Genomic DNA, 20,193 nt, shown 5'->3' with positions numbered 1-20,193 from the left:
AGTCCTTTCAATGAACAGGATTTGGTCACTAATCACATCCCTTCATTTGTATTTTCAAGCAAAGCTCGCATATATGATAAGCAATATTATTTTCGATTCCTTAATTGCATATACAATTAGATTTGCTCGTTATATAAATAGATAATTTAACCTCTAATACATGTACCACTTCTAATTTATTAAATCGTATAACTTCATGTCGAACTGATATTTACCTCATGTGAAAAAAAAAATATTGCGACAAAGTATATGCAGACTCTGAAAAAAAAAAACATTCCCAGAAAGATTAAAATCCAGCAATTACAGGGTGTGCTTTTCCGTCATTTCATATAATTCCTTTACTCTTTATACCTACTTGCCAAATAATCCAATGAATTAGAAAGGAACTGCTTTAATTAAACGCCTTTTCTTGTGTATTTAATTTCAGTTAAGCCTTTTTCTGCTTGTAACATTGCTAAAAATAATTTCAATGTGAACTTGTGAGGTAGTTTGTCAAAGCATCTCCTTATTAAACGATTTCGGTAAGGGAATGCAGTTTTCCGAGAGATAATATTAAGTAATCCATGAGAACTATTTCTGCCTAGATTGTCGTATGATTTAGAAAACTACTATATGAAAACTAATTCACGCATTCTTGATGAAGTTTTCAAATACAAACAATCATTTGTTGCTCGAATAGTTGACATTTTTTATGTCAGGGAGGTGTAGTTATTAAATGAAACTAACAATTCAAAGACTACAATACTGCATCGCTTGGGATTTATATATCTCCATATCTTAAATGGATTTACACTTTCAAGTTAATTTACTGGAGTTTTTCTCTATTCAGATGGGGATGTTCCCCATACAATCTTCTGCAATGTATCAGCTTAGATAACTATCTGTTACTAGATACATAGTTTGCCACAATCAGTTGTAGGTCATGTTGTTTGTCGGTTATATGCGACGTTTAATAAATACACTTTCCTTAACTTTTATATAATCTTCATATATTTGCAAGAGCGACTTTCAAGAATTCAGTTAACGTTATCAATATGTCCTTTTGCAGATATACTGCTATTATCAAGTGCAAAAATATTCTACTAAATTTTACGATTGTTATTCAGACTTGTGTGGTTTTTTTTGAAAGTTTAATAGCAATTTAAAAACACTTCCATTACTAAGTGTATTAAAACAGTAGTTATTTATCAATTTCAGTGAACATTTTCACAAATGATGAAATGTTTTATCATATGCGGTTCTGACCCTCTTATTTGGAGATAAGTTGCATATTCGGTGTTCATTCTTTTGTCAGCTGGATGCTACATTTTCCTCTTTGATCGTGGCCAACGAAGGAGGTGGACCACGCCATGACTGGTGGTTCTTAAATGCCATTGGGACTGAGCTGCTTTGATATATTTCTACTTTCCTGATTTTTCGGTTTCTTAATAATGTTCTGCTGGTATTCTGCTTTCTGTAACGGCATGGGGAACATGCGCAAATGATTTGTTAAAAGCTTACAGAAGATCCCTTGAAAGTATAGAACGCAAATAATCAAGATAATAGAAGACTTGGTTTGACTAAGTTTGTTCCTGAGAGGTTTAGAAAGGTGAAAAAAATCTCATGCCCTTTAGCACCAGCTAAGCTGAATTATAATATAATGATATTTAACGAACTTTATAATACTAAAGGACCAGAGGCTATTTACATATTTAATGTAGATATTTACTCGATCATTTTTATGTTTCAATTAATAGCGTGCCCTCGGTTTCCCTTGCGTGAATAAGACACTCAGCAGTCGGGGGATTAAGTTTACGTATAATGTTCTATAACATTGGAATATGGTGGAGATATAGAGTGTGAGCATTATTGCCAAACTTCTGTTTAAGCATACCAGCATTGTTTTGCAACTGACCGTTCCAAGGCTTTGCCGCACTACGTTCCTTTATTTTACGTTTTAAGCTTTTGGCTTTACTTAGTTCGTGAATTTATCATCTTTTAATCTATACATACATTGCTGCAGAGTTTTACGGTTCAAAGATGCGTTGTTTTAACATGTATCAGAGTTTATCACAAATCGGATCTGTTGAGTCAGAGAAAGAATGACGAAAGAAAGAAAATGAAATGATTATCACCTGCCCCTGATGCCCCTCCTCCTGCAATTAGCAAAACATAATTACGGAAAGCCCATAATAAACGTTTAAATGCAGGTTTGATAAATAATATTGTTTATAAATACTTTTGTTATCGCTGAGCTGAAGACGAATCAAGTAAAACGCTTTCAGTGTAGATGTCAAGTTTGAATGCATATGATTAACCAGTAATTCTGAGTGAGTAATAAAGTCGACTATTATGAATCTAACTTTAAGAAAATATCTGTTAAATTTCCACCGGCAAGTCGTCTTGATCGTACTTATATCTTGTTTCAATAAAATTGCAAACAACGCATGTAATATGCACAAGTTCTAATAATAACAGCATAGACAATTACTTGTGCCGACATTGATTTGTATTGCATTTTCGACAAAATCTTTTCCTTCTAGGTACTGATTAAAACCAGATATTAATAACGTATTTTCCCTTATTGTATGTTATATTTCTTGTAACGTTAGGAAATAATCTTATTTCAGATTCAACGTCATAAGATTAGTCGAAAATATTTTATTTCAAGAGGTAGAAGCGACATGTAAAAATGCATTGTAAATTAGGTGGGTGGGGTACAAAATAAAAAATTAAAATAACTTAAATATACTTTCTACAGAGAAAGTGCAAATATAACATATTTGATATGTCCAATTTGCTTGTTTAATTACATCATATCCGATAGTATAAGTAATTTTACTAATATTTTCAATCATTATTCAGCAGTATTAATTTCGTAAACGGTCGCCATATTGATGACGTCATTTCCGGATCCAGTCGCGGTCGCCAGAAGAGATACATACATATTATTTTTGTCTTGGACCAAGGAATAATTTGGTATATGCGGCTATATTTCTCAACTACTTTCGAGCGGGATTACGAATGGCCGTGGACTAAATGCTCTTTTCACCATGAATGACCATTTTCACTGCTGACATAATGGCGTCTTGGGATCTCTCACATCTGTCTGTTCTTCGTTTAGTCTTAGCATAGCGTCTTCTGCAATGCCCCTTCTAAAACTTGCATTGGTTTTCCATGGAATTAAATGTCGAAAACATACAGAAACAAGGAGCTTTATTATTTTTGAAAAATCTTATCGCTTTAGTAGATCTAACTGTCACAAAACGATTAAAGTGCATTTTTAAAATATATGTTTGGATAAAATATAGAAATCTATGTACTATATGTAGGTAAGATGGTATAAATATATAGAGTCTACAGATAAGGTTGACTGGGGCTAGTTGATACACTGGCGAATATCGCCAGCCTAAAAATGAACTCGGCCAAAGTGACAGGCATAAAATTCAAACAAATAATACTGTTGAAAAAAAAAACAGCTTAAGAGGACATTTACGAAGTGTCGTAAATAACGAGGCTTTCGAGATAGAGGAAATAACTGCTACGAATACCTTACGAACCCTTTACGAACATCTTAGGACTTAAGGTGCCTTCGAGATAGTGGCCCCTGAACGATAACTATGTTTTTTGGGGGGGGGGGGGGGGGGGGGGGTGGTGGGGTTGGGTGGGGTTGGGGTTAACGCCGTTTTTCAATAGTATTTTAGTTATGTAACGTCGGGCAGTTAACCTAACCTGTTCTCCGTAAGTAACTTCCAACTTCCCTGCATGGATTATCGGAGGTGGAGGATGATTTGAGACTTTAAGACACAATGTCTTTTATCAAATCGTCACGGAGAACATATGCGCAGCCCGGGGATGTTTTTAATTAAGAGAAAAAAGCTGAAGATATACTGTTTCGGTTATAAATGATACCAAGTATTATTTGTCACACGGTTGACAATATCTACTAAATATTTGCCCGTGTTGTATGGTTTCTTTTCCGGTGCTGCGCTATGACGTCAGCTGCTGTGACGTAATAACTGGAACATTTATACTGTGAAAGTGTTGCATAGTAACGCACAGCTAAATTGTTCTTTGATTAATAGGAAAATAATTTGGATAGAGTACGAATGTTTATAACGTAGCAATATTTAACACATTTTACGTAAACGATGGGTAACACATATCTTATACGTAAAAATAAACGATATGACTAGGTAGAAGTTGACCTGTATTACATGATGTTACACCTGTGTACCAAAATTTATGATCCTAGGTCCAAGCTTCTCAAGTTATCATCCTGGAACCATTTAGCTGTTCTGAGTCACTGTGACCTTGACCTTTGACCTACAGAAAATGTAGAACACGGCCATTGAATTTTCCAAATGACATAAAGGCAGGTAGGGGTTCCTTGAGGGTAATAGTTTTAACAATGATTATGCGATCTCCCGTTTCGCAGTTGGTCAGTTTATCGTTTACTCTTAGTTTTTCGCGAAAATGTGAGATTACTTCAAGTCCCTGTAATGTAAGAGTTCTTACTAATAAACCGTCATCTACTGATAAGGGAATATTTTTTATCCGTATTTTAGTAGAATTTTCGCTGTCCAGACGATCTGGGTTTGTGTTTAAGACCCTTATAGTTTTGCCCCTTAAAGGTACCCCTTCGGACATGAGTGTGACTTTGTCCTCTATGTTGTCCGTGTAAACACGCCACATCTTACGCACCCGTTGTAAACCTTTGATATGAGAGGCATCAATTCTCTCTCCTATAGCTTTATAAAGTTCAACATGAGTAATCCATTCAGCCTTAGAAGGATTGCGGCTACCAAATATATCAGTCTCTTTCAAAAACACCAGAGGTATAGCATGTACGTGACTATCCTGACTATTCTGGCTGTCCGATAGCTGTGACACTAACGTGTCCTTATTTTCATTCATGTTTATTATCTTCATTTATGGTAATTCAACAAAGTAAACAATACCGTTGAAGAATTATTCCGTTTTAGTCCGTTTTCTATCACTTTTCACTGTCACTATATGTCTCTAAATACTATATTTATCAATTTATCTCCACAGAGCATAAAACACCGCCATAGCGAATATCGGCATGCTCAAAATCGTAATGATCCTTTGGTGGTGCCATTAACCATAAACGAGTTGATAATCTCATATCTAATAAGCGTCCATGTGATATTTGCTTCTTAATAACAATCATTTTGAATTAGTATTTTGTATATGCCAAGGTACTAGTAAATCAGGATATTAAGTAATCGTAATATAATTATGTTTTAAATAGTTTAACTGTTGGTAATAAATACTTTGGTATTTATGAATAATGCATACTATTTTGTGGTAAATTGTTTCAAACTATGTGCTAATGAAATAATTTTACTTACAGATCGGTTGTTTGTACTTGTTTTCTGGATGAAAAGCTAATTCAGAGCTTAGTTTGAATTGTTATATGACTTGCCGATTTAATATCAAACGTAGCTTGTCTTATAATGTTTCAATTAATCAAAATGATGCAGGGTACACATCAGCACTTCCAGCATAATTGAATTCCTATAGGTATATTTCTAAAACAATCTTCGTGACGCTATTTTTAAGATCACGTGATGAAGCATCACGGGTCAGCACCCAACTGTTCAATTGAACTCTTGCCTCAACTTTGCAGAAGTATTTATGTGTGCTATGTTCAATGTCAATTCAGAGGGAATCCAAAGTAAAAGGATTTCTGAAGTTAGCAGGATTTTATTTGCCTTTGTCATTCTCATTATCATGAGGATTTCTATTGCCATAGTTATATATATAGTCAGACCATCCTTGGGATAAGAAAAAGCGGTCTTGGTTGACAGGTTGTTTACAAACAGAGGTTTACTTACAATGTTTATGATTAAACGGCAAGAGAAAATTTGGCCATTAAGTAGCGTTTTAATTAGCAGCCGTAATTTTGTAGTGATAAGTTTAAAACATTTTTATTGATTCGTTGATAAAAACTGCAAGCTTATGCATAGCACTCTCGAATCCTCTTCTTCCAAAAAAATGGTACTCGTGTCATATGAGAATTAATTCAGGCTCAAACCCACGACACACAAGTTTGACAGTACAGTAATGATGCTACAAAGCATGTTTTAATTGGGCGAGGTTTTCCACGTATTACAATGCCGTTGTGCGTTTTACATAATTTCGGCCATTTTGGCAATGGATATGGCTGTAGTATAAACTATGGATAACAAAAGTAGTGTGTAATATTTTAATGTTGTTTGCTCTGTTAATAGCTACTCAAATTAACTAAAATGACAAAACTGTATAAAGCAGAAAGAGATATAATAACATGCGCATCTTTAACGAAATAATTTTATTTTAAGATTGTATACTACAGTACTAACATTTTAAATGTAGAAAATCCCCAGCGGAAGAAATACACAAGCTGTGTGTGAAGAGCTACATTCACAATTAAAGGTAATGTATAACATTCATTTGATCAAAAGCGGAAAATGACAGTGATAATGTTTTTAAGCTACTCATCCATAGTAAGGTCCAAACTGATAAATTGAGTGAAGATAAATACTAGCATTAGATATTTGTAAAAAGTAAGAATAATGTTGATTTTCTATATTATTTTAATGTGTTGCAACAGCACAATGTATCTGGTAATTAAATATATTGGAAACAACTGTCATATTGTACCACTGGTCACTTCTACCATACCCATTTTTTTAGCTTTTTAGCTCACCTGAGCACAAAGTGCTCAGGGTGAGGTATTGTGATCGCTCACCGTCCGGCGTCCGTCCGTCTGTCCGTCCGTCCGTCCGTCCACACTTTCCTTTAAACAACATCTCCTCCTAAACCAACAGGCCAATTTTGATGAAACTTCACAGGGATGTTCCTTGGATGGGCCCCTTTCAAAATTATTCAAAGAATTGAATTCTATGCAGAACACTGGTTGCCATGGCAACCGAAAGGAAAAACTTTAAAAATCTTCTTCTCAAAAACCAGAAGCCCTAGAGCTTAGATATTTGGTGTGAAGCATTGCCTAGTGGACCTCTACCAAGTTTGTTCAAATCGTGACCCCGGGGTCAAAATTGACCCCGCCCCAGGGGTCACTTGATTTTACATTAGAAAATCTTAAAAAATCTTCTTCTCAAAAACCAGAAGCCTTAGAGCTTAGATATTTGACATGTAGCATTGCCTATTGGACCTCTACTAAAATTGTTCAAATCATGACCCCGGGGTCAAAATTGACCCCGCCCCAGGGGGCACTTGATTTTACATAGGAAAATCTTCAAAAAATTTCTAAAAATAAACCAGAAGGCCTAGAGCTTAGATATTTCACATGTAGCATTGCCTATTGGACCTCTACAAAATTTGTTCAAATCATGGCCCCCGGGGTCAAAATTGACATCGCCCCAGGGGTCACTTGATTTTACATAGGAAAATATTTAAAAAATCTTCTTCTCAAAAACCAGAAGCCCTAGATCTTAGATATTTGACATGTAGCATTGCCTAGTGGACCTCTACTAAAGTTGTTCAAATTATGACCCGGGGGTCAAAATTGACCCCGCCCTAGGGGTCACTTGACTTTACATAGGAAAATCTTCAAAAGTTTTCTAAAAATAAACCAGAAGGCCTAGAGCTTAGATATTTCACATGTAGCATTACCTAGTGGACCTCTACAAAATTTGTTCATATCATGACCCCCTGGGCCAAAATTGACCCCGCCCCAGGGGTCACTTGATTTTACATAGGAAAATCTTCAAAAATTTTCTAAACATAAACTAGAAGGCCTAGAGACTAGATATTTGACATGTAGCATTGCCTAGTGGACCTCTACAAAATTTGTTCAGACCTTGTCCTCCGGGGTCAAAATTGACTCCGCCCTAGGGGTCACTTGATTTTACATAGGAAAATCTTAAAAAAAAATTCTAAAAATAAACCAGAAGGCCTAGATCTTAGATATTTCACATGTAGCATTGCCTATTAGACTTTTACAAAGTTTATTCAAATCATGACCCCTGGGGTCAAATTGACCCTGCCCCATGGGGTTACTTGATTGTACATAGAAAAATCTTCAAAATTTTCTAAAAATAAACCAGAAGAGCTTAGATATTTGACATGTAGCATTGCCTAGTGGACCTCTACAAAAAGTTTTCAAATCTTGTTTTTAAAGTTACTTAAAGAAAATTTCAACTATATTTTCTCATAATTCTTTTGATTGATTTCTATTATGATCTTTTGACCTTGAAGACTTGTCCTTAAGTGCAATGATAACAGGTGAGCGATATAGGGCCATCATGGCCCTCTTGTTTAACAAATGTTTTACTTAGATGTGTGAACGAGTCGCTCCACTTTACACACGATACTGTTTACACAAACACATTACTTTTATGTATACTGTTAATATCTGAATATGAATTTGGGTCTAATGTATCTTTCAACTTTTATTGAGTTAAACAATAGCAATGCCAAAGTGCTAACTGAGTGTTTAAATATTGAAATAAATAGATGAAATTTTATATCAAAACAACTTACTGTTACAGGTATAGAATACCTTAAAGTCACAACTGAGTGACAACAATAGTAGAGATCACTCTGAACCTGTAAATTTAAACAACTGCAACCTTATTTCACCCCGACAGCAATTTATAACAGCAAGAATAGAATTGTTCTTTGAAACACAGACTCTGCGTGGCCATTTCATATCCAACTTAAACGATGATAGAATCCGACCTGTTTGAGAGATCTGCACAATTGAATTTGTATTTTCACTGCAAACCAGGAAACAGTCGGATGGACCTACTGCTACACCACTTGGTTCCTTTATCTGATCGTCCTTGACAACAATTCTGGTGTTAGTCTTGAAGTCATATATATAAACAGTATGTTCGAGCCTATCGGTTAGTATCATCTTCTCAGTATTCCTTATATAGGTGCATGAACTATCGCCTAAAGAATATTTCTTATTGGGAAAGCTGACGCTGAAATCTTTCTCTTCCCCTGACATTGATACAATACGAACAGGTCTTGTATCATCGATAGTTCCAACAACAAAGTGTCTCTCATCTTTCAGACATATAGAGCTATACCGTGTCTTAACTTTACATGTCCTATTCAAAGTTATTTCATTAGATTTGCTGACACGTAGAAAGTCTATCTTGTAGTGATTAATACATGTTATCGCCACTTCCTCCTCAGATACAGCAACTACACTTTGTGGTTTATACGATAACTGATATGATCCTACTTTCTTAAGCTTCTCGTTGTAAATCAAGCATTTCTTGTTGTGTCTATCCACGGCAACCAGTCTACCATCCGGTAGGAAATCCAGTCCTGTGTAGTGCGGTTCCCTGGTATCATCTCCAGTCTGCTTCAAACCAATGGAAGTAACCTTCGTTAACTTAAATTGCGGATTTACAGGTGCGACAGATGTCTTTGCTTCAGGCAGGGTGTATTTTAATGTAAGCTTTCCTGGAACGCCTGCAGAAATAGGAAGTGGTGGCAACTTTAATGTTTTATCAAATTTAAAGGAAACGGTAGCAATCTGTAAATTTTGACATTCATTGTCCACGTCCCTGTAAAGTTCATTGGCCTGTGTTTTTATTTTCTGTTTTACTATAAACTGCTGTGATGGCGTCCCGTTCTCCGAAACTGTATCAACAATATCCAGTGACTTTGTAGCATCAGCTTTATGTTTCTCAACGCTGGATCGTTTCTTTTCCAGTGTATTAGTTACTTCAGCCTGAATTTCGTCAGTTTCCCTGGTAACGTAAACTTCCAATTCGTCGAACATTTTATTCATGTCACCTCGCATTCTTTTTATTTCTATAAATATTGCTTTGATATTTGTACTGAGTTGTTCTTTCGATGAATCAATGTGTTTAACAATCATCTCCGCTTTTGATTTTACTTCTTCCATTTTTTTCATCAACTTGAAATCATCAGAACGCGACTTCTCGGCAATCTTCGGTACTTCTACGACACTGTGGCATTTCCGGTGATCAACTATAGCACATGTACTGCAGCAGAGCTGGTTCTCGTCTTCACAGAAAAATTTCAACAATTCACCGTGCTGTTCACAATTGTCCATTCCTTTCATATCAAAAGAAGATGGTTTCGATTTCACTTCGTTCGATTTCACTAACTTGTGATTTTTCATAAACGCATAGACTGTATGTACCTTCGAACATTCATTGCACTGATATTCGTCACAGTCTGAACAAAACACATCAGCAGTTGTTTGTAAATCCTTTCTGGAACATGGCTGACATAATATTTGTTCTTTGCGCCCAGGAACAGCATCGTCGAAGCTGTTTTTAGCTGAATTTAATTTACCACCTTCCGCCATCTCAAACGTGTTTTGATGAGTGACTTCGAAATGCCGCCTACTTTATATTACTTTAACAATACGCACTATTATAACCGGACGGAAGGAGAAGGTTAAGTGTCTTTCAGTTTAAAGTAGATATCCTTATAAGGCCGTTAATTGATACATTATCAAAATAATTTGCTTATAAACCTATTTTATACATTATCAAAATTATTACACCTACAGAGATATTTAACATATGGTCAAAATTATTCACTTACAAACATTCAGATGTTTTACTAAAGTGTTCCATTTTGGCTGTGGCAAGTTAAAATGACTGCGAGTTACGTTGGGTATACATGATGATTCTGATCTGTCTCAGTTTTGTACGATATCAAATATTTTTCTATATTTTACAAATTGATGATTGCACTAAACCGTCTTTAAATCGTCTTGATAAATGCACTAAATCGTCTTGATAAACGCAATTAATTGACTTGATAAACGCATTAAATTGATTTGATAAACGCACTAAATCGTCTTGATAAACGCACTAAGTTTTCTTGATAAATGCACTTAATCGTCTTGATAAACGCACTTAATTGACTTGAAAAACGCACTAAATCGTCTTGATAAACGCACTAAATCGTCTTGATAAATGCACTTAATTTTCTTGATAAACGCACTAAATCGTCTTGATAAACGCACTAAATCGTCTTGATAAATGCACTTAATCGTCTTGATAAACGCACTAAATCGCCTTGATAAACGCACTAAATTTTCTTGATGATTGCATTAAATCTATTTGATGACAGCACTGAAATGTCTTGTCATCTTGAAAACGCACTTGCCTTGATGATTGCACAAAATCGTCTTGATAAACGCACTTAATTGACTTGATAAACGCACTAAATCGACCTGACTTGCTAAAAGCCTGGGACGTTTTATTTATTTATTTATTCTTTTTTTACCAGACATGTAATATAACAGGAACGAGTATTTCGGTAAATATTTTTACACCGAAATCACAAAATGATATCTTGTCAAGATAATGTAGATATTCAGATAAGTTAGGCACGTCAGGCACGTAACTTAAATCACTTCCTCAATGAACAAGGAAAATTTGCATCATTGAAGAGGACAAAATTGTCAAGATATATGAACTGACCGACTTTTAGCAATGCACATTGCTCAGCGAAAGTCAATTTTCCAACACCTCTTCGTCCTATAATGGCGCTCCGACAGATATTTGAATCTAGACAGGAGGAGAACGGATGTCTTCGTTTAATTATTGCGATAAACACACAACATTGTCTTGATAAACATTGTTAATCATCATCACGAAATCACCATATCCTCTTGATAAACGCACAATATCGTCTTGATAAACGTTAATCGTCGTCATGAACTCACCAAATAGTCTGGAGAACAAGTCAAATCGTCTTGATAAACTTGATCAACGCACTTAATCGTCATCATGGACGCACCAAGTAGTCTTGAATAAACTCACCAAGTCGTCTTGATAAATGCACAAAATTTTCTTGATATACACACCAGATCGTCTTGATAAACGCACTAAAACGCACTAAATCGTCTTGATGATGAACGCATAAAGTCGTCTTGATGATGAACGCACGAAATCGTTTTTATGAAGGAATCTCGACGTCACGCTTTGGGGTCGGACGCCTGATGTCTAGACTGCTAGTGGTGGCTCTTCCATTAGGAATACTAAATATTTCTATCGATTAATATACTTATGACCTTGCTTTTCCCTTTTTTTCAACCTTGAGTATTCCAACAGTATTATATTACAAAGTAGGGCGAAAACCGGGTTCTTCCCGGAAATACCGGTAATCTTTCTCTTTCGCTTTTGTTCGAAAATTTTCGTATTTAATTTGCTGCGAGGCAAACAGATATTCCAATAGCACGTGCCAGTACACGGGACCCTTATCTGACAGTTAGTAATTTTAGTTGGAGAAGCGGACTCGTGGCCCCTGTTTTTATAGTCAGTGTCACCACAGAACCACTAGTACTGCGTTCATTCAAACAGGCGGGCTTAATCATCCCATCCCAGTTTTATTCTTTCATATAGGACCCGTATTCCCACGAGAAGTTATTCGGTGTCCTAAATACAGACTGTGGATGAAATAATCTTCTGTACACACGATGACCGCCAACTATGGTTTGAACTTGGCCTTGAAGATAAAGAGAGTTTACGGTATCGCAACCCTTATTTATATGTCAACTTTATATAGTTTAAAATAAAGCATGCTTGAAATGTCAACTGAGTTCATGATAAGGCCCCAGGTTGAAGGCTAAACGATAAATGGACGTAGTCAGTCATGATATTACTGTCAGTATTGAAAGAAGATATTCGTGACTTACACAATGTCTGTTTTATCAATACTTAAAGATTATTTTATTTTGATAAAGTGTTCATGATCGAGTAAGCGAACATGCAAAAAAAAAACGGTGTCCGAAAGGGTATCGTTGGCTATTGCACGTATTCATAATCTAAATATGTCCGAAAATAGTGGAATGATACTAATTTGATGATTACATTTTCCTTGGACTTTATCATAGGCTCCCTGTGTAAAATCTCAAACTTTTAACTAAAATCAAAGTATTTACAGATTTAGTTTAAGTCATATAGAAACCATAATGACAATCGGTATATTACGTATTATACTGTGTGCGATTTCGGCATTCTCCGAATTTTACGGAAAAGTCCGAGGCGTTCCAAATATTACGTAATAATACGAAAATTACCGACTGTCATCGCTAAAACTGAAATTCTTATATTCAATCAAAAAGCCTTTCCTTTTTTTCAACTATATACTCAATGGCATTGTAACATAAACATGTTCGGGGTCACTACATTCAGCTTGACAGTGGTCTGGTGGTCTATCAGTAACACGCTTGACTGTCACTCCAGAGGTCCGGGGTTTGAGTCTAGGTCCAGGCTCTGGAGGTTACTGAGATGCTCCAGAGTATCTATTACGCAACTAACAGGCAAGTACTGGTTTACACCAGAACAGACGATATCGCATGCATCGGTGCTATACACCAGAAACGTTTACAGACGCTATGCTAAGCTAGTCCATGTAGCCGGACGGACCCGTGTATCGGATTTCTCTTTCGCTCTGCTCTGGTCAGATCATACCATGTTTGTACTAAAACAGACCTAAGCCTTTTTACTGTGTAAAGCGCCTTTGAGCGTGTTGCCATGAATAGGGCGTTATATAAATAGGGTATAATATATAATCTCGGGATTAATTCAAGTCTAAACAACAACAGTTGTTAACTGTGGACCGAAATAAGCAGAGAAAAGAAAATGAAATACATTGATTTTATGATTAATCGTATCTTTTTCTTTAACTTTGTCAATTAGTATATCAACAAATACTTAACAAGAAAAAAAATGTTTATATGAAATAGGCAAATAAATAATTATACAACATGAATGGAAAATATAAACAATGATAATAAATACATTAGCATATAATGCACGATGTAATTTGTTAATATTAAAGTATCATAATAAGAAAAAGAAAGCTGGTTTTGAACCGTGAAATAAATATATGATTTTGCGCATTGGTAACCTATATTTTATATACATGTATAATGTTATTGAATAGCTTGCCGGTCAACAGTTTTGACTACTAACCGATAGGCCTTTCGGTAAGAAGTCATGATATAAAGACATAAATTGTACTGACTATTGACCGACAAGTTATTCAATAAGTATTTTATCACATTGCATCAAAAACTAAATTTTCATTTCAAGTTTGAATTTAATCCAGCACAATTTAATGCTGAACTACAGACCGATCAATAACACAGACTATTAAACGTTGATAAGTAATAACACCATGAATGCAACTAGTGCGTAACGAAAAGTAAATAGAACATACATTCACTGAAGTATTTACATCAAGTATGCGCACTAAAATATCCGGGATAGGCCCATGTGACGTATAAAGGTAAAAGTGCTCTAAGTTGTAAATATATAATACTTAAATTCATAGAGAAAGAAGCACCCTACATCATTATCTTTAAACAAAATCATGTGAGTTTTAATCACTACTTCCAAATGCACTGCTGCAGACCTTGAAGAATATATGAGCCGTGCCATGGGAAAACCAACATAGTCTGTTTGCGACCAGCATAGATCCAGACCAGCCTGCGCATCCGTGCAGTCTGGTCAGGATCCATGCTGATCGCTAACAGTTTCTCCAATTCCAATAGGCTTTAAAAGCGAACAGCATGGATCCTGACCAGACTGCGCAGGCAGGGTCTGGATCCATGCTGGTCGCAAAGCCACTGTGTTGGTTTTCTCATGGCACGGCTCATATGATGAAATCACTTGCTAAATCACATGCTTACTCAATTAACCACAAATGACAACGCACTGACATGCCAACATGACAGGTCATTAACTAGCTTAAGCTAGTTTAAGAAAAGAAAGAATTTAAAAGCTGTTTAATATTGCAGATTTAACTACGATATTATGACATGTTTTCATGCTTAATGCGTAGTTGTCAAAATGCTTGATTTTATTTTTCCCTGTCAAAATGCATTATGAATGCATTGCTGCGAGATGAAGCACGTGAAACGCACGTGAGTGTTGACTGATTTATGTCCATGTTCGAGAGAACACGTACTCATCTGATTAAAACAGATTGATGGAAGCACCTGGTGACTGTTGCATTGACTTTATGAACACTATCTACTAAACATAGCACTTAGAATATTTATTTTCAATTCAGAAAGTGAATTTTTTCGTTTTCTTTCCACCAACTTGCTCTTCGTAAGCATCGCCCAAAAATTTTGCAGTGTCACTTAACTGGTGTAGAAGTCCAAATAATCCTTGTAGATGATGTCTGAACGCTTGAGCGGTTTTACCGGCGGCGTCAATAGCACCGTCGTCGGAAGAGTCATCACTGAGAGTGTCTGATTCTCCGTCGGATTCACTTGTACCGGCGATTCTATGGGAGCTAAGCGGACCCTTTCCACTTAATAGTTCATTCTTGACAGCGTTAATCATAACAAAATGACTGTATAAGTCCTCGCCGTTGCCCGACGAGAATGGTATCACCGACATGTTGTTGTTTTCCTCTGTTACATCCATGTTAGAGTTCTGATTCAGTTCCATATCCCGGAGACGGCTTGGTACCATTACCTTATCGTCCATAATGTTTACTGTCTCCACAAATTTATTTAACACGGACATCAAAGACTGGCTGCTGCATTTCTCACACATTTGATGTTTTCTATTTGCCATTTTGTTTATAATCCAGAATTGAATATGATAGATTTTTTGATATATAGTGCACGAAGTTCTGTGTATATCCGCAATGTTTGAATCATTCGTAAGTAAGTAAGTCTTTTGGGTATTAAAGTTGCTTGAGCAGATTCTCAATGAAAAGAAATCGTTAACTTTGTACCCCTTTTATTAACGTTATTAAGGAAAGACACGGTAATGCCGTTTCTTTTAGTATGAATATGTCAAGCTCTGTCCGAAATCCATATGAATTTAGTTAATATAAAATGCTTAAAGACCCGCCACCCCTACGCAAAAATGTAACGACCTAACCCAGATTAGACTTGCAAGGTCACGCGATTAATCACGCAAGCTGATTGGTTCGTTTCGGCCTCGTGATATTTACCATGCTACAAACACGTGGTTACTCATACCAACCGGCGAAGTGACAACAAATAAAGGTAAATGTTTTGAAAATTAACGCTTGGATAGAGGTTATAACATGATCGAATAATTTTTGCATAAACCTGTCATTCATATATTTCGTGATATTAAAGGATGTATTTGCTAAACATTTAAAAGCTATAATTCCATCCATATTATGGGATATACTGATACTACCGAGATATGTAAACAAATGTATTAGTGAACGTATGCTCCTAATTTATAAGGCCCTCCTAATTTATTCTGTGTTGAACGTCCTATTTCGCTTAAATTAATAATTACCGCTTCTTATTAAATACCGTAATAAAGTATCAGTCAAGAGAAAAACATAGTGTAAAAAAAATGTCGGTTCTAATATGAACTGGACCTTTAAAATATCATAGCGCCGCAATATCGCACAGACACTTAATTGGGATCAGGACCCCTATCCACTCATTCGCCGCAAGGGTAGAATTTTCTGCATGATTAGATCATACTTTTCTCTTAAATAACTATCGAGTTTGATAAATCCATCTAGGCACTCGCAATTCTATTTAGTATTTGGCTGATCTATTTACTGAGTACTGCAGTACTCTATTTAGGAATTGACTAATCAGTGAGAAATCTATTTAGTATTGACTAATTATATTTAGGATTTAACCAATTTACTTAGGACTTGACTTCTTCGTTTAGGACTTGGCTAATTCACTTAGGACTTAACTTAATTACTTTAATTCATTTAGGATTTGACTAGTTTATTTAGGACTGGGCTGATTGGCTAATTCATTTAGGACTTGACTAATCTGTTTGATAATTAAAAAAAATCAGTGGCATTAAAGATATGATCATTTGTGCAACCCACGAGACATGAACGGTATATGCCTGTTTGTTTCCCCATAGAAGTGAGAATATAAATAATAAAATTATATACTAGTATAGCGGACCGCCAACGTAGCGGGACTAGTGCATGCGTCAAAAACGTGAAATGTAAGGATTATGATTATGCCATATAAACGACTTCGATGAATCGGGTTTTTTTTTTGTTGTTTTAAATAGTCATTATAGTGGAAAAGATACTTTCGTTTTTTACCGGAGTCAATGTCAGTGGACACGGTGGCAAACAAAGCAGGTTGAATGTGAAATGACTAAGTATTGCATTTTTTATGCTTCAGGTTGAGGACTGAAATACAGAGTTCATCCGCTAACAACTTTGTAAAGACACCTAGAAACATCACATTGCTTCCAAGACTGTCTCCATAATAAACATATAGCTTACATATACCTTCTTAAACTATGAGGTTAATTTATTCGACTCACATTGGTTTGCTGCGACAGTGTTTTGTGGCGTTCTGTGAGTCACAGTACGCAACTTCCGGTTTAGGTACACTTGATAACTTGATTAAAAGGCACACCGAGATTACCAGAGACCACATGACACCGGAAGTAGCTCTTCATTTAATAACTAAGAACTGTTCCCTGTGGAAATCTAAGCAGGACGACAATTCTCCGTTTCCTGATCCATTCTGGGCGTTTTACTGGCCCGGTGGGCAAGTTTTGACAAGGTATGTTCATTCAATAACGCGTGATTAATGTATTTGTAGAAGTTAATGTATATTCTAACACGACACGATTTATTTCCTGGAGACAAACTAAATTGAAAATGTGTTACGTGTGTTATGGAACACATTCTCTGGGGGGGGGGGGGGTTATGCCCCCGGCATCTACTGATGCGGGAGGCATATAGTGATCGTCCTGTCCGTCCGTCCGTTCGTTCGTCCTTCCGTCCGTACGAGGTTAACCAGATGGGACCGTTTCGTCTAGCATCAATACGCCTTACTAGAATGACTTGATACTAATGCAGATGTAACCTGTGACCATTCCTCATCTTCAGACATCACCCGACCTCAGTTTGACCTTGACCTCATTTTGGACTTAGATTGCTTTATATGGGCCATCTCTTGGTTAACCAAATGGGACCGTTTCGTCTAGCATCAATACCGCTTACAAGAATGAATTGATACTAATACAAATGTCCTCATCTTCAAACATCACCTGACCTCAGTTTGACCTTGACCTCATTTTGGACTTAGGTTGCTTTATATGGGCCATCTCTTGGTTAACCAAATGGGACCGTTTCGTCTAACATTAATACAGCTTATAAGAATGAATTGATACTAATACAGATGTAATCTGTGACCATTCTCCATCTTCAAACATCACCTGACCTCAGTTTGACCTTGACCTCGTTTTGGACTTAGGTTGCTTTGTATCGATAAGGATGCCACTGGGGGACATCAAGCGTTTATTGAACGCAGCTCCTTGTTTATTAGTACGTTACAGTGATTACGTCATAGCGTCAAACGTCTCCATACGACACGTATAGGATATTAGTTATTAGTCATAACGGCGCGTTAACAAAAAACAATCAAATATTTGGTGCATATCTTCAAAGATATAGATATTATCCTTGGTAACGTTTAAACAGTGATTTGCTCATAAATAAAATCATTTGTCGTTCACGAGAGCTGCGCCCTCTATCCTTCGCATCTCAACTCCAATGACTTTCTTCAACGACAAATCAGTTTGGGGTATATTATTTCTTAACAGTGCACACAGAATTCTAGGTTATCAGCTTTGCATCAAGAAATATGCACGAGTTCTGCAGTGGAAATATTGCGCGACTTTAGGAGCTAAAGAACGTATACACATTTCTCAATGCTTTTTATCGCATATTTCAAAACATATAAATATTATATTGACACAAAAACTAGAATCTATGACGCAACGTTAATTAAATGACGTCCATGTATCCATATGATATTCAGACGTCACTATGAAAAATATTGACGTTTCCGGTTCAGTGTGTAATTTAGAGTATTAAACTGGAAAATATTGCCATACAGTATTACTGATATGAATCTTGGCCGGGACCTTATTGCCATAGTTTCATACTGATTGCTCGCGAAAAGAGGTCCCTAAAGTGTTTAACAATAAAATGTAGTTGAACAGATGCGATACAAACACAGTATACCACAGCACTATTGTGTTAAGTGAGTAAACATAACAAATCATTCCAACTTTACAGATTTATTTTGGACAACCCCACCACTTTCCGAGGAAGCACGGTGTTGGATGTGGGCAGCGGATGTGGAGCTTCAGCTGTAGCATGTAAAATGACAGGAGCCAAGGAAGTTCTGGCCAATGATGTTGACCCTGGTAAGTACAGGGTGAAAACTGAATACATAACACTGTCATAGTCAGAAAGTTTGTTTCAACTTTATCCCAGTGTTTTATCATTTAATTTGGTACAATTGAACAAGTGATTTTTGATAAACATATGAAAATAGATTGATCTGTTAAAGGGAGACAACTTTATATTTATTTATCCAATCTGCATGTCAGAGTATAAAAGGGGGACAACTTTATATTGATTATCCTATCTGCATGCCAAAGCCATTCCAAAATCTAATCAAAAGTTATAATTATTCTTTTTTCTAGTTGCAATCAGAGCTATTCAGCTGAATGCAGCAGCCAATGGAGTGACAGTAAAAACTTGTAGAGACAATCTGGCTGGTCAACTGAATCCAGACTGGTCTACTGTTTTACTGGGAGATATGTTCTATGATGAAGAATTTAGAGACAGTCTAGTGACCTGGACAACAGAGTTATATAGTAAATATGAAACAAATGTTTTCATTGGAGATCCAGGAAGGCTGCCGCTTGTGAACCATCCAATCAAAAACAGGCTTACAAAGGTAGCAGAATATGAACTATCAGGAGCATGTAAAGAAGAAAACAATGGTCTTTCAACAGGCTATGTATGGAAACTTGACAAAGGTTGACGGATAATGGGATTTAAAAAAACTGTGATCATTCAAGTATCAAAACTGTGATAAAACTCTCAGAGGCAGCATGGAGAAGAGAAATGCGCAGACTCCATCAAAATTTCCAGTTTTCATTCAGTTTGATTTGTTCTTGAAAATATGTTACATTAAAAGGAGACAGTATCCTCTGTATGCAATTTTGGCAACTTCTGGACATAACAAAAAAAAGTATTTTTTAAATTAAACAACAGGAAAATCTTGATTTCGCTTAATACTGAGAATGTGAGAACAAATGGAAATTGCAGAATGTCATTTCATGTCTACTACCTTAAAATGCAAAATAAAATGAAGTAACAGGTCAAGTATTCAAATTTTGTTCTTTATTTGTGAAAATATAATTATGTAATAAAATAAACAAA

At 36.0% G+C, this 20,193-nt stretch overlaps 3 protein-coding genes across 3 annotated transcripts; 1 reads left to right on the top strand and 2 right to left on the bottom strand.

Annotated features, from left to right (window-relative positions):
• Nucleotides 1–8,545: 8,545 nt before the first annotated feature.
• Nucleotides 8,546–10,303, bottom strand: LOC123556083 (E3 ubiquitin-protein ligase TRIM71-like). Its single transcript, XM_053548924.1, has one exon. It carries the CDS (start codon nucleotides 10,301–10,303, stop codon nucleotides 8,546–8,548), a length of 1,758 nt encoding a protein of 585 aa, XP_053404899.1.
• Nucleotides 10,304–13,612: 3,309 nt separating this feature from the next.
• Nucleotides 13,613–15,801, bottom strand: LOC123555128 (mid1-interacting protein 1-like). Its single transcript, XM_045345737.2, has one exon. The coding sequence runs from the start codon at nucleotides 15,546–15,548 to the stop codon at nucleotides 15,030–15,032; it is 519 nt and encodes a 172-aa protein (XP_045201672.2). The 5' UTR covers nucleotides 15,549–15,801; the 3' UTR covers nucleotides 13,613–15,029.
• Nucleotides 15,802–15,907: 106 nt separating this feature from the next.
• On the top strand, nucleotides 15,908–20,193 carry LOC123555127 (electron transfer flavoprotein beta subunit lysine methyltransferase-like). The gene is made up of 4 exons (XM_045345736.2): nucleotides 15,908–15,988; nucleotides 17,123–17,512; nucleotides 19,036–19,166; nucleotides 19,449–20,193. The coding sequence occupies exons 2-4, from the start codon at nucleotides 17,244–17,246 to the stop codon at nucleotides 19,790–19,792; spliced, it is 744 nt and encodes a 247-aa protein (XP_045201671.2). The 5' UTR covers nucleotides 15,908–15,988; nucleotides 17,123–17,243; the 3' UTR covers nucleotides 19,793–20,193.

This window comes from Mercenaria mercenaria, chromosome 7 (genome assembly GCF_021730395.1).
Source record: "Mercenaria mercenaria strain notata chromosome 7, MADL_Memer_1, whole genome shotgun sequence".
Taxonomy (NCBI): Eukaryota; Metazoa; Mollusca; class Bivalvia; order Venerida; family Veneridae; genus Mercenaria; species Mercenaria mercenaria.
This window is presented reverse-complemented; position numbering and strand designations above follow the sequence as displayed.